The 19,311-nt window shown below is 56.1% G+C and overlaps 6 protein-coding genes across 6 annotated transcripts; 2 read left to right on the forward strand and 4 right to left on the reverse strand.

The window, feature by feature from the left end:
* Positions 1-1,924: 1,924 nt before the first annotated feature.
* On the forward strand, positions 1,925-3,422 carry GLRG_00163 (eukaryotic aspartyl protease; the record flags this gene model as incomplete). Its single annotated transcript, XM_008090848.1, has 2 exons — positions 1,925-2,116; positions 2,166-3,422. 2 exons carry the CDS (start codon positions 1,925-1,927, stop codon positions 3,420-3,422), a joined length of 1,449 nt encoding a protein of 482 aa, XP_008089039.1.
* A 975-nt stretch (positions 3,423-4,397) lies between these two features.
* Positions 4,398-5,009, reverse strand: GLRG_00164 (AIG2-like family protein; the record flags this gene model as incomplete). The annotated part of the gene is made up of 1 exon (XM_008090849.1): positions 4,398-5,009. One exon carries the CDS (start codon positions 5,007-5,009, stop codon positions 4,398-4,400), a length of 612 nt encoding a protein of 203 aa, XP_008089040.1.
* Positions 5,010-6,597: 1,588 nt separating this feature from the next.
* On the reverse strand, positions 6,598-7,671 carry GLRG_00165 (uncharacterized protein; the record flags this gene model as incomplete). Its single annotated transcript, XM_008090850.1, has 1 exon — positions 6,598-7,671. The coding sequence occupies one exon, from the start codon at positions 7,669-7,671 to the stop codon at positions 6,598-6,600; it is 1,074 nt and encodes a 357-aa protein (XP_008089041.1).
* A 1,362-nt stretch (positions 7,672-9,033) lies between these two features.
* Positions 9,034-9,774, forward strand: GLRG_00166 (uncharacterized protein; the record flags this gene model as incomplete). The annotated part of the gene is made up of 3 exons (XM_008090851.1): positions 9,034-9,341; positions 9,401-9,570; positions 9,626-9,774. 3 exons carry the CDS (start codon positions 9,034-9,036, stop codon positions 9,772-9,774), a joined length of 627 nt encoding a protein of 208 aa, XP_008089042.1.
* Positions 9,775-10,121: 347 nt separating this feature from the next.
* On the reverse strand, positions 10,122-12,319 carry GLRG_00167 (uncharacterized protein; the record flags this gene model as incomplete). The annotated part of the gene is made up of 6 exons (XM_008090852.1): positions 10,122-10,276; positions 10,328-10,897; positions 10,957-11,213; positions 11,309-11,746; positions 11,826-12,179; positions 12,306-12,319. The coding sequence occupies 6 exons, from the start codon at positions 12,317-12,319 to the stop codon at positions 10,122-10,124; spliced, it is 1,788 nt and encodes a 595-aa protein (XP_008089043.1).
* Positions 12,320-13,782: 1,463 nt separating this feature from the next.
* Positions 13,783-16,793, reverse strand: GLRG_00168 (uncharacterized protein; the record flags this gene model as incomplete). The annotated part of the gene is made up of 6 exons (XM_008090853.1): positions 13,783-14,994; positions 15,054-15,539; positions 15,601-15,903; positions 15,960-16,176; positions 16,230-16,515; positions 16,571-16,793. 6 exons carry the CDS (start codon positions 16,791-16,793, stop codon positions 13,783-13,785), a joined length of 2,727 nt encoding a protein of 908 aa, XP_008089044.1.
* Positions 16,794-19,311: the final 2,518 nt, after the last annotated feature.

The following is a 19,311-nucleotide window of genomic DNA, read 5'->3' on the forward strand; positions in this document are numbered from 1 at the left end:
ACGAGGTCCTTTTTTCGAGTCTTAATTTTCGCATCCGCGCCTTCTCCGAACCCTTGTGTTTGGAACGCACAACGGTCGCCGGAAATATGAGGGACCCGGAGCCTGAAAAGAACAGTGCTTCGTCATCCCCTCCGTCCACTGCATCTCCTCCCTTTGACACCGGGACTGGTCTCTTGGCCCGGAACGCCACATCCCGGTAGTCCGGAAAGCAGCATCGGGGCGGGAGTGCGGGGGGTTTGTTTGGATGAAGAAGCTAAACTGAAAAGACTGGGGACCGAGAGCTCACGGCACGTACCTGTAGTTTCTTCTCCCCTTCTTTCCATGTCCTTCTGTCTAACCCTTCCTCATAACACAAGCGACGACCTAGGTACCTAGTCCGTCGTTCTTTCAGAGTGGGGCGGGCCGGCTCTGTCGGCCACGCCACGGCAATTCCTCGCCGCGTTGCGCAATCCACGAGTAAGCAAGCGTGCGGTGCTTGCACAGCCTATCGAGGTGACGACGATGCGGCTGGGACGGCATCGTCGCCTTTGCCGCCGTCGATCATCGTCGTCGTTTTCGTCGTGGTGTTGATGAAGTGTCGAGTGTCGCCAATTATGCGGAATGCGTCTCGTTTGTTCACCTCTTCCCTGCTGAAGCTGACCTTGGGCTTTGTCATCCAGAGAGGACTCGTCCTCCTCCCGACTGGTTGGCGACGCATCGGACTTGGGTTCGTAGCGCAGGCAGCAGGCGGGTGAGCGAGCGATGCGCAGCGTCGTTGGTTCCATAGTTGTCTGAAGAAGCTGCATGGGGACGTGTCCTTGTTTCAGTATCCCTGTCAGGGCCTATAAACGACCAGCGACCGCAGCAACGCATACGCTCCAACTTGGGGGACGTGGGAAACAGGGGCTTCTTCTCTCTTTCCATCTTTTTCTGTCTTTCTCTCTGGCTCTCTCTGTGTGCTGGACGACCCTGTCGTTCGACAAGGCTTCCCCTGGGGTCGTCCCGGACGGAGTGACTCGGCCTTCCACTTCGCCCCAGTCTTCTTGCGCCTATTCGCTGCTCCGTCCGTCAACGCCCCTATTTTTTACTACTGGTTCTTTTGCCTTCCCGCTGCATGTGCCTCTGAGGTGCAGTGCAGGCCGCAGCCGCTCGCTGAGGCAGACCACGCTCACTACCTAGCGGTCTCGTCCAAACACATATAGCCCCGGACCCTGTCATCAACCTCCCTCCGGTCAACCCATCTTAATGCCCCCCCCGCCAAGCATGACGACGACGTCAGGTCTGCGACTGGATGAGACCTGGTGAACAAGCTGTAGCGCTTGGCTGTGTCAGTTGCTACCCTGTCCATGGACCCGCGCTGTCCCCCATTCTAAGAATAGAGGGTCGGAATTTTGACTTTGGATACATAGAAGGCCTGCATCTCATCTTCCTGCGTCAATCCGATCCGCTCTTGGTATTTTGGCTTCGTCTCTGCCTTTCCGTACAACATCTGCTTGCGCCTGATAGTCAGCTCGCCGTTCTGCCTTTCTTAAAAATCCCCGAGCCTCCGGGATTCCTCACGCTACCGCACGCCCGACGCATTTCTATCCAGTCGGCCTTTTTCTGCTTACTAGTTCGGTGCCAGCTCAACCACTCGCACTAACCGTCTCCATACGCACATGGCATGCTTCGCCACCATCACGGCTGACGAGTCCCTCCCCACCACCGTGCCGTTTACCGATACCCCCAACCGCCGATACCGAACCGCGGAGGTCTACACTGGATTAGTCGTCTTTCCTGTCCGTTGTCCCGCCTGAATCATCAATGACCTCATAGTACCAAGTCATTCTATTATATCTTGAACCTCCCGGCACCATTATCTTGGCAGCCGGCCGGTCTAGACATCGTATCCGATAAAGAGTTGATGCACTGCAGCTTACTACTATTCACACTACCCTAATAAATGATGAGGTCAACAACATTGCTCGCCTTGGCGGCTTCGCTTCTGCCCGTCGATGGGCTGGTACTCAGGAAGAGTGAGGGCAGTTCACCAAAAGTTGTGGGTTTGGATCTGCACAGAGCAACGATACCATACACTCGCAACAGAAAGGATATGCTGCGGAAGAGGGGTTCTGTACAAGCCACTCTGAGCAACTTGGTGAGTCGGCTACGCATAGCTCTCCAGAGCCCATACTAACTTCTTCGAGGAAACATTGTATTTTGTCAATGGCTCCGTCGGGACACCAGCACAGCCCATGAGGCTACACATCGACACGGGGAGCAGTGATCTCTGGGTCAACACTGCCAGCTCGGGTCTATGCAGAGGCCAGAGCTCGCCGTGTTCGGTGTCCGGCACCTATTCAGCCAACGATTCGTCAACTTACAACTACGTCGGAAGTTGGTTCAACATTTCATACGTTGACGGGTCGGGAGCGACAGGAGACTATGTAACGGATAAGTTCACCATCGGCGGATCGACCTTGAACGACTTCCAATTTGGTGTTGGCTATACGAGCTCTTCACCTCAGGCCATTCTAGGCGTGGGCTACACGACCAACGAGGTACAGGTGGGACGCGCCGGTATGGAACCTTATGACAACCTCCCTGCGAAAATGGTGGCCCAGGGGCTCATCCAATCAAACGCCTTCAGCCTGTGGCTGAACGATCTGGATGCTAGTAGGGGGAGCATTCTCTTTGGGGGAGTCGACACGAAGCATTACAAGGGCGAGCTGAAGACGGTGCCCATTCAAAAGCAGTCCGGTGCCTTTGCCGAGTTCCTCATCACGTTGACGAAGGTGACACTTGGCTCAAAGACTTTGGATGACAACATGGCTCTGGCGGTGCTGCTCGATTCGGGCTCTTCCCTCACCTATCTCCCCGACGACATGGTAACGACCATTTACTCCATGGTTGGCGCCGTTTACCAGCAAGAAGAGGGCGTCGCCTTCATCCCTTGCAACACTGCCAACTCTGGCGCCAACATGACATTCTCCTTTTCGGGAGCCGTCATCACGGTGCCCATGGACGAGCTGGTCCTCGACCTCATTGCCATCACAGGCAAGCGTACTTCATTCTCCAACGGTGTGGACGCCTGCCTCTTCGGCATTGCACCCGCCGGCGACGGCACCAATGTCCTCGGCGACACGTTTCTGCGCTCCGCCTATGTCGTCTACGACCTCGACAACAACGAAATCTCCCTGGCGCCGACGGAATTCAACGCCACGAGCACCAACATCCTCGAGATCGGCAAGGGCAAAGGATCCGTACCGTCCGCTGTTGCCGTTGCGAACCCTGTAGCTGCCACCGCCGGTCTCGTGCGGGGAGGAGGAGGAGGAGGAGGAGTAGGAGGAGTGTCGGGCGGATCAGGCTCGGAAAACGGGGCACCTTCAATGGCGCCTTTGGCGGCGTCATTGCTTGCGGGTTCCGTCGCTTTTGCGGCCGGTCTCTCTCTTTACGTTATCTAAGGCATCCAACCGACGTTGTGGGGAGTTAATGGATGGAAAGCATGGTTATTTTCATCTTGTAATTTTCTCTCTCTCTTTGTTTTCAGCATTGCATTGCGATGGCGTTTGGGAATTGGGAGTAGGGGAAGAGAGAACGTCGAACACGGCTGACAGAATTGCATCGAGCATGGCGTTTGTGGGGTTCCAAAGACTCGATGGTAATCTTATATTTACGTACAGCACTCGTTCCTTCGGAGGAATGCTCGGTGGAGGAAAGAACCGTTCCAAGCGGAAGCTAGCTAGCATGACGAGAGATACCTAGAAGCCGGCTTCATCTTGGTGGGAATTGACTTCTCTGAGAGAGCATTTCATCATCACCAAACAAGTTCACGGTTTCAATATTCTTCGACCAACCTTGATGCATTCTGTAGTTCGATCTAGCTTCTTCTGTGCGTCCGTCGCGTGCGCGCCCCACAAACACCAGTAGGTAGTACAGGCTCTTTTCGTCTGAGCACGTCCGCCCTCCTCCTCTCCTTCCCTTCCCCTCACTGGTCCTGAGGAAATGAGGGCAGTCCCAGCCGGGCGTCCGGTTCCGGTTACAGCTGCTGTGTCGGCCTACGGATCACGGGGTCTACCCCTGATGGGAAATATTGGGTGTGATCCAAAGTTTGTCGGGGGAAAGAAACGTCGCCAAGGGATCCACTTTGGGTTCCTACGCCAAGATGTTTGGCCGTTTCCCCCTTTAGCTTGGCTCGTTTCCTCTCATGCGTTTTGCGGTCGCATCGTCGACAAGCGACAAACGGAGACAGACCCTTGGCTTTCGGAAAAGGGGGGGGGGCCTTCTTTTTACTTCGCTTTTTTCCAAAAATGCTCGGTAGCGAACGGAGACACTGTTTTGCATAACGTCACGGGTTGGAGGATGCCTCGGAACCTACCGGCTCCGCGGCTGGCACCGGGGGGAAGAGATATCGCGAGATGACTTTGGTTCCCCCTGTCTCAAGCGCGCTCGTGGAAGGGGTCCGCAATGGCTCCCACGATGGGCGAGTCCTGGGCGGGTATGTACGGTCGGACGACGCGGTCCACGTACGCCGCCGGCAGGCCAAAGAGCTCGCCTGCCTCGTCGAGGCCGCGGTTCATGCGGCCCACGTACTCGGCCCTTGGCAACGACCGCGTGGTCCTCTCGCCGTCGACGTAGACGAGGGCGGTGATGCTTGCGCCCTGTTGCGGGCCGGCGTCACCAGCGGGCGGGGAAGCAGGAGGCGCGGCCGCGGTGGAGATGGCGGTGGAGACGACTGTCACATAAAGGTCGTGTTTTTGGTACGCGTAGGGCACGCCTTCGCACACGTCGAGGGTGGCCTCGTCGGCAGGCGGAAGGGTGTAGAGGACGCCGTAGACGCCGGGGCCGGCGGGGTCCGTGGGCGGTGCGGGGGCATCGTCCTCGGGGGCGGTGCGGACGACGTTGGCGTAGCCGCGGGAGTTGATGATGAAAGTGTGGCCAGCGAGGTGGGCCAGGCCGACGGGAACGGAGGACGGGCAGCGCAGGGACATCTGGGTCGGGGAGAGGTTGGAGCCGTAGGCGAAGTAGAGACGAGGCGACGAGGCGGGCATCTTTCTTCTTGTGTTAAGTTAGTTTGTGCTGTGAGGTGAGTAGGTATAGATGGCGGAGTTGTGAAGTGCGAAACTGTGGCGACGACGCTGAGAATGAAGACTTTCCGCAGCCGAGATTTTCGGTTCCGATATTCTTGCTTTTTCTAGGATGACAGACGCTCTCAATAGTCTTGCTGATGGATATAAGTCAACTTCCAGGGGAGAAGGAGTGTAATATGAGCTGTTGGGGGGCCAAGGTGAAGGAAGCGATTGGAAGAGTCAGAGCCACCTGCAGCTGCACATGCGGGGAATTCCGCTGAAGTCCGCTGGTTTGTTGCCAGCACTTATCAAGCATACTCCGACGGTCTCAACTTTTCACTCTTCTCACCGAATCTCTTTCATTCAACCACCCAAGACGTGACATAGAAGTCATCGAGACACAATATGCAGCTTGGTCTAAGGAATGTTGACGACTACGATGGTTCTGCATAGATAGAGATGTGGGTTTTCCAGTAGTTACGAGGGTCTTTGGTGTTCTCTTTGGATAGGATACATTTGCTTCTCTGTTATCTTTGCAACTCACATGTTCCCATGCGAGCTTGCAGGCATCAAGCTTTTCCAACGAAAACAAGGAAACACGCTGATCAGTAGGATTGAAGAAACTAAACTGCGAAACGTACTGTATACCGCATGTCTCTATTCCTTGTCTATGGTCAACGTTGTCACAATTCTCGAGACCGCATCCCCGCTGACCCAATGATTATCCCCTTCCCAGTGGCCTTTTCTTACTTCGCCATCTCTTAGTTTGACTAGTGCAGGGCCAGTTCCGTATTCATGTATCCAGACAGCGTTCCATCGAGGCTCATTTGTCCTGCGTTATTATAAGAGAGCGTCACGCCGGATAAAGAGGTTGAGAGCGCTGCGGATTGCGCTTTGAAGGCTCTGTATCGCCCCAATACCTCGTAGAGTGGAGAGTATCTGCTAGAAAATGCTGTCTATCGGGCCCAGGTCAATGCGATCTTGTAGCAATCACAATCTCTTCCCAGCCGGCCAACGTGTCTGATCTAAAGAAGCGTCCTGGCCATGGACTTCACCGACGTGACTTGCTACCAGGTAGATGTCGTTTTGTTGAACCCTAAAGCCCGGTTTCGCCATCGTCGTCTCTAACAGCCCGCTCCTGAAAACAGTCTTCGACACCACCGTCGGCCGCTTCTATTCGCTCCGCAGCGCAGCGACGGAACCCACTCAAGAAGGCGACACAAAGCCCATAACATTCCGGACTATCGGTCAGTGCGGGCTGCTTGGGTCAAAATCTCCAAGGGCGGGCTGGTGGAGGGAAGTTCAGCCAGATGCATTCGACGCACAGCGACGAGGACCTGGAGCTGGGCAGGTTGCGGGAGAAAAGGCAGGTTGTCGCTATTGTGACAGCCGAGAGAAGGCAGTCGGAGGAGAGCATGGTGTATCTCAGTGATGTTCATAGTCCATGGGCTAATCAGATATACCGCGCCGAAAGGTGGTGTGAAGCCAGACGTCCACCGACACTCGTATTTCGTGCATCTCGTCGTGCCAAACACGTATCGCGATGTTCTTCGCGACGGCAGTCGAGAAGCTAGTAGTACACGTCTCCCTTCATCAGCACTCGTGCTGTACGGTGGAGATCTGCCGACCTGATCTTCCCGTCATCGAAAGTAGTTCCGATGTCTACCTTGCCGCTTGGGTGGCCGATGACGATGGAGGTCTTTGATCGATTCCCGGCGAGCTGGGCCGGAATGGTGCCCGGAAGCTGACTTGCAGCACCGAGACATAGCGCAAGCGTCAGTGGAACAGCTTTGTGCGCCTGTCCCATGGACATTGCCAGGCAGCGGATGTCCACTTCGGGCGAGCGGGTATCGGAGAAGAGCAGCACGATCTTGGGGATGCTCTCCACGTCGGGGTTCAGCCCCATAAGAGAAGCGCCGGCGCCCCGGATTCCGTCTAGCTTCATCTTCAGAGAGGCATCTGCTTCGACTGTTTGTGGCGACAGGTCCTCCGGTTGAGGGATGCCCAAGTCTGCAGCGCGTATAAAGACGCCTGGGTTACTGACGTCTACCAGTGATGCCTGTATGGTAGTCGCGTCTGGGAGGAGCAGCCAATCGCAGGCATTTCCCGTGGGAAGTGCTTTGCCCGTCTTGGCTCCGGCTGGGTCCAGGAAGCTGAGTGTGATGGGCGAGTTGGTGCCGGGTACACCATCCATGGCATAGTCGCCGTCGGGAGAGTACCTGGGCGGGCTTCCACTGACTCTGAAGCGCGCCGAGATAACCTTGGACGTATTGGTGTTGAAGATACGTACGGTAGCAAACTGCTGGCCATCGACTTCTTCGATGGGCGGGTCCATGATGAGACCTTCGTCCAGGCTTATCGGCCCTACGGCTGAAGACATATTGCCGCAGTTCCCGGCCATGTCGAGGTTGCCATCCTTGATCCCGACTTGCACGAAGGTGTAGTCCACGTCGACACCAGGCCGCGATGGGGGCGACAGCACAACGATTTTGGATGTCGATGATATGCCCGAACCGATGCCGTTTAATTGTCGACCATATGGGTCCGGGGAGCCCATAGCAGCGGGCAAAACTCTGTGCCATTCATTTTCTGGAGGGAGGTCGCGTCTGTGAACGACGAGGCCGTTGGAGGTGCCACCGCGCATGAAGATTGCGGGAAATGAGCGTGATGACCAACGACGCGACACAATTACGCCATTGAAGAGTTTGGAGAAGGCGACAGGCAGCCGAGGCCTGCTGAGATTTCCCAGAGTGCCGCGGTGGATTGGTGAGAACATTTCGCTCGTGAGGAAGTTGGATGGACAGACGGCCCGTAATATGAGATGGAACGGTGACAGATGGAATGAAAGACTGGTGGAAAATGGCAAACCCCCCTGCCTAATTTGGTGGGGCAACTGTGACAGGAGCCGTAAGTGGCATTCCTACCTCTCTGTAGCGTCTTCTAAATTGAGGGCCATTGGGAAGTAATGTCTCCCTAACTATTCCTGTAGCCTCTGAGTGCACCCGTTAAACAACGCCAAGGCGGGAGCATCCGCATCTTGATCCCTTGTAAGCATCCTGAGATGCAAGCCTTCAACGGTTGAAAGGTGCTATCTCTCAAAGGCCAGATATACTTTCCTCGGGAACGGAAGACAGACTTAGAGCCAAGGAGCAGGTTCATAATCTATATTGGTCGGCCCAGGTCCATTCTCTACCGCCGCTTCCTAGGCGTTATCAATCTGTCTTATTCCGAACCATGATGTGGACCGCTTCAGAGCCCAGATGTTCCTTGGGAAAGAATAGGATAACATATAAAAGGGAACAATTGGATATAAGAGGAATGAGTGAAAGAGAGTCGTTTGGAAAGAAACACAGAAAATTGAAGTACCGGCGTTCGAACTGATGAGCCGAAGTTATGGCCGATTCGGCACCGAGTTTGACATCGAATCCTCCCAGATACGACTGAGATCATGAGGCCCCGCCAGACCACTTGTTGTTGTTGTTGTTGTTGTTGTTGTTGTTGTTGTATTTAACGCCGGGACGTTCCTGTAGAGGACAAAAGGCGCCTGGGGCAACTGGCTTCTAGGATAACATCCACAGCCAAACCAAATGTGCCGCTCGCGTGTCACCTATCTGCCAGCCTCCCAGAAGGTCAAACTGTCCCCTAGTTGCCCGTCGAGGGCCTCTAGGGGCACCCGTGTGCCTCGCCATACAGTGCTATTCACACATCCATGTCGTTACGAAGTACTCCCCCCTGCGTCGCAAGGGAGCCGCCAGACCACTTCAACCTAGCTGGAGATAAGCATGAATGTCCGAAGTAGCTGGAGATAAGCATGAACGTCCGAAGGACGGGGTTTTCTTCTTCTTCTTCAATTTAATCGAAGATGGATTCAATCACATGATGGTGGATAGGTTTAACGCCTGGTGGGTGCTATGAGATAAGAATCCTTCTCGCCGCCCGCCTGCTCCGTCGTTGCTCGTTCCATGCCGAAGATCAACCCCAGTGTAATATCTTCAACCCAATCGTCATGGAAACTATGATACGATACGTCGAGGTCTCACTCAGCTGGATCTCTAAGAACATCCGCGGCCACGATGCCAAGGCATTCTATAACTCCCCCGTATTCGCCTCGCACGCCGACCCAACCATCACTGTCACATCACCTGACTGCGGCGAGTCCCCCGGGACAATGGGCCCAGAGTACATCGGCGGCAGCGGTGGCCGGATTCCGGCGCTCTCTTGGGACGTCCCGAGCGATCTCGAGCCGGAGGTGAGGGAGTGGCTCCTCGTCGTCGAGGATATGGATGCCCCCTTGCCGATGGCCATCTGCCACGGGTGAGCACTGCAACGTTTTCTTCCACGACAGCGGAGGAACAGACTGACGTTGCGTCTAGCATCTATGGTGGGATCGCCCCCGAGAAGAGGCGGGTAAGCCCAGAAGACTTTGGGGTAGAGGACGAGAAGAGGTCTCTTCTGAAAGGGGGTTTTCATTGGGGCAATGGGTGGAGACGGGGTGCCGTTTATGCCCCTCCGAGGCCGCTGATGAACCACGGCGCCCACAGATGTGAGTTCCTGGGTCCATGGCCATCCGTGACGACAGCGCATTGACCGACGAGCAGATTTTTACCAGGTCGTGGCGTTGAGCGAGGCCTTGGATAAGAAGATGCTGGAGAATCGAGCCGCCAAGGAGCAGTTCGCCGAAGCCATTAAGGGAAAGGTGCTGGGTTGGGGGATGTGGATAGGAAGCTGTGAAAGGAAATGGGTTTGAGATGAGATATAGGGTGATGGGGGAAGGGCGATATTAGGTTCCATGGCGTTACTCAAAATGGCACACTTCATCGGTATGCCGCCAGATTACTATGGGAGGTATACGGTCTTACGCGTGAAAATGCTTCCGTTACAATGTCACGACTCAGTCTGTGTTCATTGTACAAGAACGAGAAGACCAGCACGCAAGTCTCCCTCCTCCATTTCCTCTTCTCAAACTCACCAATCCGTAAGTTAACAGAAAGAAAGCCCCAAGAAACCTCGATGCAAAAACGCCCCAAGGATGCGCCGGCTTTGGATGCAGAAAAGAAGAAGCCCCCCTTCCCCGCCTTATACCTACCTGCCCCCTTATGAGAGCCCGAGGAAGTTCGGCTCTCCTCCGCCGCCCGCCGTCCAGTCGAAATCGTCCATCAACATCGACCAGTCGATGTCCTGTAAGAGGTCGTTCGTCGGCACTACGCCGCCCGTTCCATTGTTGCCCGCATCCGCCGCCCCCACCGCCGCTACCACAACGTCAGCAACGCTCACACCGGACCCGCGCGCCCTACACTCACTTATCGACGCCGTCCCTGCCGCGCCTGCCCCTCCCAGCCCACTGGCTGCCGCACCCGGCCCGCCGTGCTCAACCCTCGCCTGCTCCAGCTCCTTCTTCCACCTTCGCAGCGTCCCGAACGCTATCACGGCGCCCGTACGGTGCGGGTACCGCGAGATGGGCGCTTCCAGCGCGGGCAACATGTGCCGTAGGCTCCAGCAGCTCTCCAACATGCGCAGTACGCGCGTCGCGAAGTCCCCCTCCTGTACGGAACACCGGCGCAGCGCCTCCTGGGAATTTTTGATCGACACCTCGGCGTTGGCGATCTCGACGTCAGTCGCGTGGCCGGACATCAGCACGTCAAAGACAACGGCGACGGCGTCGAGGATCGTGCGGAAGATGTGCTGCGGCGCGTGGGCGAGAAAGCGGCAAGAGGCATCGAGGCGCAGGCTTAGGTTGATAAGAGCCTGGGCCGTGCTATAGGCGCGGTTGACGTTGTTCCGGAAGGTGTGTTTGTCGACGGTCGAGAGGGGAGTGAAGTAGTAGGACTGCAGCTCGAACTGGACTGCGAGGATGGTGAAGAGGTCGAGGTCTGGAGAGTCAGGCGGGGTCAGTGGGATAAGTCAAGCACGAGATGGGTTGTAGACGGACCTGAGTTGTGTCGGGACTGGAGCTGCCGCAGCTTGTTCAACTCATCCTCCAGCAGCTGGATCACGGTGTCGGGCACGCCCTCACCTTCTTCCGCGACGGAGAACATGGTCCGGCTCAGCCTGTTGGAGAACTTTTGCATCTCGTACAGCAGCCCAAAGTATCCCAGGGCGTCTGGGAGCGATCTCCCGGCAGCAGCCCGGTTCACGGCCTCGTTGAAGAAGCCAGCCGGTGGTGGGAGCCCGTTACTCGACGCAACCCTATATGCGCGTCAGCTGCAATGACAAAACGACAGTCTACACACCAACACCCAACAGCTTTGCTTTAAACCCCCTAGACGAACAAAAAAGGTTACCTCTGCGCCTGGATGTTGTACCCCATCCACGTAAAGCAGGCTTCCTCGTCCGTAATGTCCGTCTGCCTGTTGGGCCCGATGCAGAACTCGGGATGGGTACCGCGGCCCGTATGCATGCCCAGGAGCAGTGCGGCATTCTGGGCGATGGCGACGTACGACGAGCTCGGGTCGTTGAGGAAGCGGATTGTCGGCAGCGGCCACGTGCACAAAACCAGCAGCGCGTTGACGGTCGACATGCTGATGGGCGGTGTCGACACGGCGGCCCAGACCTCGCGGGGCAGGTTCTCGGCGAGGAACGGGAACAGCTCTGCGTCCCTCGTGTACCGCCGCGACGAGACGGCGATGAGCGTCCAGAAGAGGACAGGACTCTGCTTGTACATCCTGTCCGGGTCCTGGGAGCGGACAATGGGAAAGTAGGGGTGGAAGTGCTCAAGGTACCTAGCAGAGGTCTTAGCCCGGGGTGTGCGTGCATTCGTATAAGGAGAAGGAGGAGGAGGAGGGGTGTGAGGGGACGTACTGGTCAAAGTAAAAGTCAATGTCTTCACCAGACAGCACCTTGGAACCCAGCGCCCGCGGCTGCGCGGGCTGCCTCACGGGCCCCGTCGGCGTCGTATGCGATGTGAGGGTCGGCGTCGGGACCTGCTCCATCGACCGCGTCTGGGGTACGGGTGAAAGAGCCGGCAAGCTCACTCGCGACGCGGATGGGGGTGGGCGGTTGTGGTCCGAGAAGACGCCGACGGCGGGGTACGCCGTGTCCGGGCTCGGGAGCGGGAGGGCCGCAGCTGGCAGGGCGGGGACGGTGGAGGAGGCCGGGTGTGGGTTGACGGCATTCTTGATAGTCTGGACTTCCTTCTCCAGCTGTTCTAGCTTGCTATCGTTGTCACAGACAAACGTATCAGATCAGGGGAGTTTCTCCATTGTGCCAACACCAAACGCAGACAGGGGCACAGGGAGAACAACACAGCAAAAAAGAAAATAAATAAAAAGGGTTAGGCACCTTCTTCTGGTCATACGCTTATGGGATTTGTCAACAACACATTGGATCCCTAGCTTGGAGCAACGCTGACATGGCTTGTTGGGCGTTGGGCTCGCATTACATTTCACCTGTTAACAGTCGGTTCAACGGCCGTTTCATTAGCATCTAGTGTTCACCCGATACGAGATGGCGGCATAATCAGAGAGCAAAGAAGAAGAAGAAAAAGAAAAAAGAAGGGGGGGAGGGGGGGTTAGTAGAAGCGATTCTCATTTGGCATCATCGGTTTTCGCCGACGTTGGATGAGGTGTCACCCGCACGGTACCCGACCCCAGACTCCCTCTGTGAGACCATACACGACCAATTGGAACATATTCCGTGGGAAACCAACGTGGGATGGGCACAGGGGTATGTGGAATGTGGCGGCAGATGCATACCAATGTTCCGAGATGAACTTGACAAGGTACAACAAGTCTTCCCAAAGAGATGAAAAAAAGAGAGAGAGATACATAGTAGATAATGAGAACCCACCTTGGAGTCGCGACAACTCGTGCAGGCTGTATTGCGCCGGATCCGATTCGGCACTGGGGAGCTCGGCGAGGTATCCCTCTGTGCCGAAGCAGGGCTCTTGAGCGGCGGGTCCATCTAGGAGGGTGGTGAGAACCTAAGCAGGTGCGCGCGCGCGGGCGCGTGTGCGTGCGCCGTCGAGAACCTCTTCCTTCAGTCCTCAAAGGTAGGGGGGGGGCAATTTACTTTTTTGCGCAAACGGACTGACTCTGCACTCCGAGGTTCCTGACGCTGGTAGCAATGGTGGTTGTTGATGGAAAGTGGAGAGGGGGCATTCGGCGCGGTTTCGGCAAATGGGATAGACGGGCATTGATAAATATGTACGGAGTATCCGTAGGTGAGAGAGAAAGAACGAAGAGTAACTTGACGATCACGTGCGCTACGTGGCTGTGACAAACTCTTATCAGGGAACTCGGAGATAACCAAACGCCGTGCATCTCACAGTCGTTCAAAGTCAATTCCATCAACCAAGACTGGGAGAGCCGCGGTGGAATATGGTGATATTGGAGTTTTCTTGTGACTGAGATGTGAGAGGCGTCGCTGTCGCACAAACAATGCATTCGTAACTTCACTGTCTACTGTATCCGCGCCCTCTTGTGCGCCCCAAGTGCTGAGACATTGATTACAAGCGTACCTCTCCGTCGACATCCACCAACCGCCCTTGGAAATACTTCCGTTTCCATCATCTAATCTCCGCCGTACACATGTTCCCAAATCCCATTGGATACTACTACCTATGCCATCGCAGATCATAACTGTCACTTCGTGATTTCAAAGAACCCCTGAGGATGCCCAAAATGACCCGCTAGTTATGCAATCCATCCCCATAACCAAGACACAGCCGGCTGCACCCCTATCCGTCGCATCATCGAACGTTGTGCTATTCGATAAGGCAACCTACGCACCCCCTATTCTGCAAGCCGCTCCGATTTCTCTATCCCGGACCTCCAGTCTCATTCAGACCTGCTGTTGCTGCTGCCACCGCCGTCGTCACTTCCCCCGACTCGGTCCACATCAAGTCGTCCATATTGGCCATGATTGCCCACGGGTCCATCCCCATGCCGGAGGGGATCGAATCAAAGTTCATGTTCATGAACGAGATCGGCTCCGTGCTCGGCGCGTATTGCAGCCCTCTCGAGTCCCACGTCGACGAAGAGGACGCCCCCGTGCCGCCCAGCGTGGCGTTCTGTATGCTCGTGATGTCGACGACCTCGTAGGCGTTTCCGCCGCCGCTATAGCTGCTCTGCGTACTCCCGTCATCGGGCGACGTGCTGCCGAGCCCAACCCCGGGAGGCGTGTTGTTGCTGCTGCTGCTGCTGCTGTCGCCCGTGGACAGCAAAGTCGCGCTTCTGTCGAACGCCGGCGGAGTCCGGTGCGGTAGGTTGATACGCGGGCTGGGCGCCGGCTTCATGACGCCCGTTCGGGGCAACAGGCCCTTCCCGAAACCGCCCACGCCGTTGATGCCGTTCTTCAAAGGAGCCGATGGGGCCCGCATGTCGGCATTGGACGACGGGAAGCCGCCGCTGAACATCCCAGCCTTGGAGCGGGTGTCTTCTTCCAGGCAAGTCGTCGGTGACGTCCGTCTTCTCTTGTTGGAACTATTGTCGTCGAGTCCGCTTGTTGCTGTGACCTCGCCCATGTATCCGACAAAAATATCACGCGGGTGTCCAGCGCCGCCGGCGATGCTCGTGGTGGTTGGCTTGGTGTCCAGGGAGAAGCACCCGGCATCCATCGTTATATTGTGCTCGTACTCCACTCCGCTGAGGCCGGGTTCGTAGGCCGTGCCCTTTGGGTTGCCGAGCGGCAGTCTGCCGGGCAGAGGGGGCTGGATCTCGGTGTGTTTTGATATCGAGCTCCTCGCAAGGAGGGGAATATTTGAGTATGTCCACCCAAACTGGTTTTTGTAGTTGCTCAGGCCGGGCAGGTCTATGATGCCCGCTAGGCCATTCCGTTCGATGTCCATAAAGATTTGCTGCAAAAAGGCCTTGGTGATGATGTGCTTCCGCCCGATCGCCTCCATCGCGGTGATGATGAACTTGAGGTTCTGTAGATCCGCCGTCGATACACCGGCTTCCGGGTCGCACTTGGCAGAGTATACATACACCGACGCGGCCGTGTACAGCGATAAGGCGACCATGGGACTCTTCTGCGGACATTTGTCAGACATTGCGAGGCCCTGACCCGCGCCGGGGGCTGTGAACTTACGTAGCCCGAGTTCACGTGGCTCGTCGACTTTACGACATTCACTACCTCCTCCGCTGCTGTTCGCAGCCTAAGCATCGATGCTGCCTTCAGTTTCTCCGGCAGGTTGTACCTCTCGATCCTGTCGATCGCCGCGTGGTGCAAACAGATGACGGAAGCATGCAGGTTGAGGTTCGTGTGGACAGCCGTGGGATCGCGCATGCCGTGGGGCAAGCGGAAGCGTTCCGGGAGGAACATGAAGGCGCTCGAAAGCATGTTGTCAATGTCCCTGTGTCGGGTCCAAAACTCGCCGTACTCAACGTCCGTGGGCCGGTCGTTCGGTCTCTCCCAGTGCACGTGCTTCAGGAGCTTGTTGAAGATGAAGCAGACTACGACAGCAGCCGCGAATGTGGAGTATGAGGCACCTTTGAACGCCTCTGGCAGGGTAGCAGTAGTCTCCTCCAAGCCCAAGTTGAAAGCTTCCTCGGAGGAAGGAAGATGCGTCGAGATCTATCCATGTTAGCATTGTCTCCCCCCTCCGGTGGTGTATATAAGGACTCGTTGTATTTACTTCGTTGGGGTCAATCAGCGTCGGCCACCCTGTAGCGATACTAGCATGGCAGTCGATGCAGTAGGCTCCCCAAAAGGTTCGTCTTCGTTCCTCCAAGTCCACCCACGAAGTAGGCGGCGCAAGCGTGGGGGCCATCTCCTGGCCGTCCCCGTCGACACGGTGCAGACCCATCATCTCTACGAGACGGACACACTTGGCTGAGCTCATGGCCGCCCTTGTGAAGAACAGGCTTCTTGCTTCGTCTGTCGAGATTAGAGCCCACGCTTGAGCGTGTTGCACCGTCAGGAAGTGCTCGCCGAGCCCCTAATGCCAGAGTAAGCATCGCCGCTGCCCTCCCCGAGACCACGATCCAAGCTCACCTTCATCTCATCAGCGTCGGCGTATTGCCGAGCTCGTTTGTAGAAGATGTCGTGGTACTGCGCATACTTCTCATGCCCATTGGAGGCCATCGTCCAGACCGCATATTGCAAACACATGGGCGGGCGCTTGTGAGGCGCGGAGTAGAAGGACTGCAGATATCGGCCTGGGTGGATGATGGGGATGAAATGATGTTGGCGTTCGAAGAAAGTCTTGTTGCTGCTCGGGTCAGACACCCAATGTGTGGTGGATGGGCTTCAGTAATGACGTACAGCTCTTCCATCATCTCGAAAGGGGGCAAAGCTTCGGAGAGCCCGAGCCCTATGAGCTTCCCCGACGATTCGGCAAAACTAGGCCCCTGAGGTCCATCTTCAGGCGCCCCGGGAAAGAATTCGTCGGTATTTTCACCAAACGTCCCGTTCTGCATTGCCGTAAGCGTCTCCAGACCAACATGGAAGTCGTCCAGGACAATGCTGACCCCGCTGTCCATGTCGCCCTCGTTTGGCAACCCCCCCTTGGTGATCTTACCCGCTTCTTTGAGAAGATCCTCCACCTGGGCTGCAAGTCTTGATGAGCAAAGGGACCGAGCAGGAGGAGCGCGCAATACCCTTACCTAACCTCTCCTCGAGCTCCTTTACATTCTTCCGCTTAAAGGCGGGTTTCCTCCTTGACTCTGGATACACACATTCTCCTTTGACTTTCAAGCAGCGGCTGCATGCCGGCTTCACTCGGTCACACTTTAGCTTCCGGGATCGGCAAGTCACGCATGCCAGGGGCTCGGAGCCGGTACCGGGAGAGCTCGGACGCTCCGATAGCACGCCGCCTTCGGTATCCATGATGAGCAGCAAAAGCTTAGTTCCGAGGAAGAATGAGGGAGAGAGCCAGCCGCAAGTGGGCCCCAAGGCCGAAGCCGATTTCACGGTGACTCGGCCAAAGAGGGTGGGACGGCAACCTTAGAAGCGGCTCGGGAGGCTGTAGCGTAACGCAAATGGCCAACGGAAAACCAAAACGGGTTGCATAAAAAAAACCATGAGTGAGCAATGACCTCAGCCTGCAGTGTTTTTTCCCCCTTCCTTCCTGTGTGGCAGTACTATTGGGAGCAGGTGCATCTATACCACGTGCGCGTAGGTTTCAGTCGTCCTTCATGTCTCGGATAGTTGTTGCCCCGATGTCCGATGTCCAAGATGGGTCTGGCTTCTCTATATGATTGGTTCCATCCACCTGTCTATGACGAGTCCGTCTTCACTCGCCCAATGAGATCGAGCCTTGGCATGCGGTGCTGGCCAGCAAAACGTTCTTCTATAGGCCTTAATCCACGTGCATCACACAAGTCTTACCCAGCGGCGCTCGAAGGCTGGCGTTCCTTCCGATGAAGATCTTCGGGTCCGACCCCGGCTCCCGTCCGCTGGATTTCCGTTCTTCCGTCCGTCGGACTCATGTGGGGCACACGCTGACCACATCATTTGGTGACGCGGCGACTTCTCCGATAAACGTCTTGGCATTCAGTTCCGGACCGGCTGGGCAAGCTACCCAGCCCTCATCCGCCCCCACACCAAAGCGCCGCCGCTGGTGGCTCTTGGCTGATAACCGTCGCCCCTAGTCACGCTGGGACTGATCACGACACCGTGTCGGGTTGACTGCATAATCGCTTACATTCGCGATGACGAGCCTTTGAGTTTGTCTCGTCGAAACGCGAACGATAATTCTCGGTGCCGCGCCCAGAGAGCGACATCGCTGGGCTGGACAAAAGTTGATGCAGTTGCCACTGCGCTCGGGCCACATCGAGATGGTCGCCTACTGCCATCCCAACTGTGCTGTCACAGCAAGTCGGCGTGAAAGTGACTTCAACAGGCACCCCAGCGGTCAGATGGGCCGTTCCCATTTGCTTTTTCCTTTCGGTGGAACAATCAGTGAAGCGTTTGGCTGTCTCAAACCTTAATTCTTCAGAGGGGAATGAATGGAAGATATGGCGGCCACAATGGGCAAGTGCATCAGGAACGGCCGCCACTGACGATGGCTGTGGTCGGAACCGCTGCTACCGCCGAGGCCCCCAGCTCGCGGCCCGGGGTTGTGACTTGCAACGGAGTCGAAATTTAACATTCCAGCATGCAGGTGTGAGATATTGCCACTAGTCTCACCTCGATTTATCCCTTTCAAACCAGGACATGGGACGAGCGTGGAGAATAGACTGACGTACATCAAACGCTACCGTCCACTCGTTTTTGCCATATTTAGGTCAATGTCCATCTCTCAGTCTGGTTTGAGACCAAACGCGGCATGCCATCCTAGGAGTCTAAAAGTTCGACTTGCAAGCGAGACAATCGGAAAGGAGGCACTAAATCACTACCTTTTGGCACATGCGGTTGATATCCCAGTCAAGCGCCAATCTCCAGACGTTATCGTTAGAGGCGGGCACAGGGCCCGTTGATCATACATAGTACAAGGTCGGGGATGCAGCACCATAGCCCCAGGGTGGGACAGCCCAATGACAAATTCGACACGAGCGTTGGCAATGAAGACCATGGCTGCATGGATGAGACCACGGGGCTGCTGAGATGGCAACGCTGCCAAGAGCTGGATTCTGAACAGAAGTTACCCTGGCCGCCACCTCCCGTAAATTAACAACTCGCGGCGCTGCAGCGGCTATAGAAGCCGCACAGCTCTGGTGAAACCTTACTCATGGGGGTGGAAAGGAAGCTTGGATGGCATCTCGGGGAAACCAGGCAAGGGAAACAAACCGCAGCGGACGATGGTGTGACGGGGAGTTGAAGCTCGCTAAGCTTGACAAGCCGAACGGACCCGAGGGTTGCGGTGTTTTTCTTCTTCTTCTTCTTCTTCTTCTTCTTCTTCTTCTTCTTTTTCCCCCTTTCTTTTTTCTTTTCTGCTGGCCTTTTTTGATGGTGCACGACTGAGCTGAACAAGATCTGCAGTGGCTGGCCTAGGCTTCATGATCTTTCTTCGTTCTCAAAGATTGGCGGCATGGATACAGAGAGCCCTACCATGCCTGCTGCGTTTTATTCATAGAGTTGTGCCCAGCCAACACATGGCTGTTTATTCGTAGGGATGACTAACTATGTCATCTTATGCCTCTCAAAAGTTGAATGAAAGGGGCGGGGGTGGCTTCAGTTGGGGGGTTTCACGCCAATAATAATTTCGCCGGCCTACTGCCTGCCAGTGGTTTCTTTCAGCACTTGTCATCTGAGCGTCGTCGTGTTCCGGACACACACACACACACCAACCAGCTAGCCACTCACTCATCGGACCAAAACGTCGTCCAGTGAAAGGGCCTCGGCCGATGACAAGTTTCGCGGCGCGGAAAGGCAACAGGGATCGTCGACCGTTGCGATTCAGGGC

This window comes from Colletotrichum graminicola (genome assembly GCF_000149035.1).
Source record: "Colletotrichum graminicola M1.001 genomic scaffold supercont1.1, whole genome shotgun sequence".
NCBI lineage: Eukaryota > Fungi > Ascomycota > Sordariomycetes > Glomerellales > Glomerellaceae > Colletotrichum > Colletotrichum graminicola.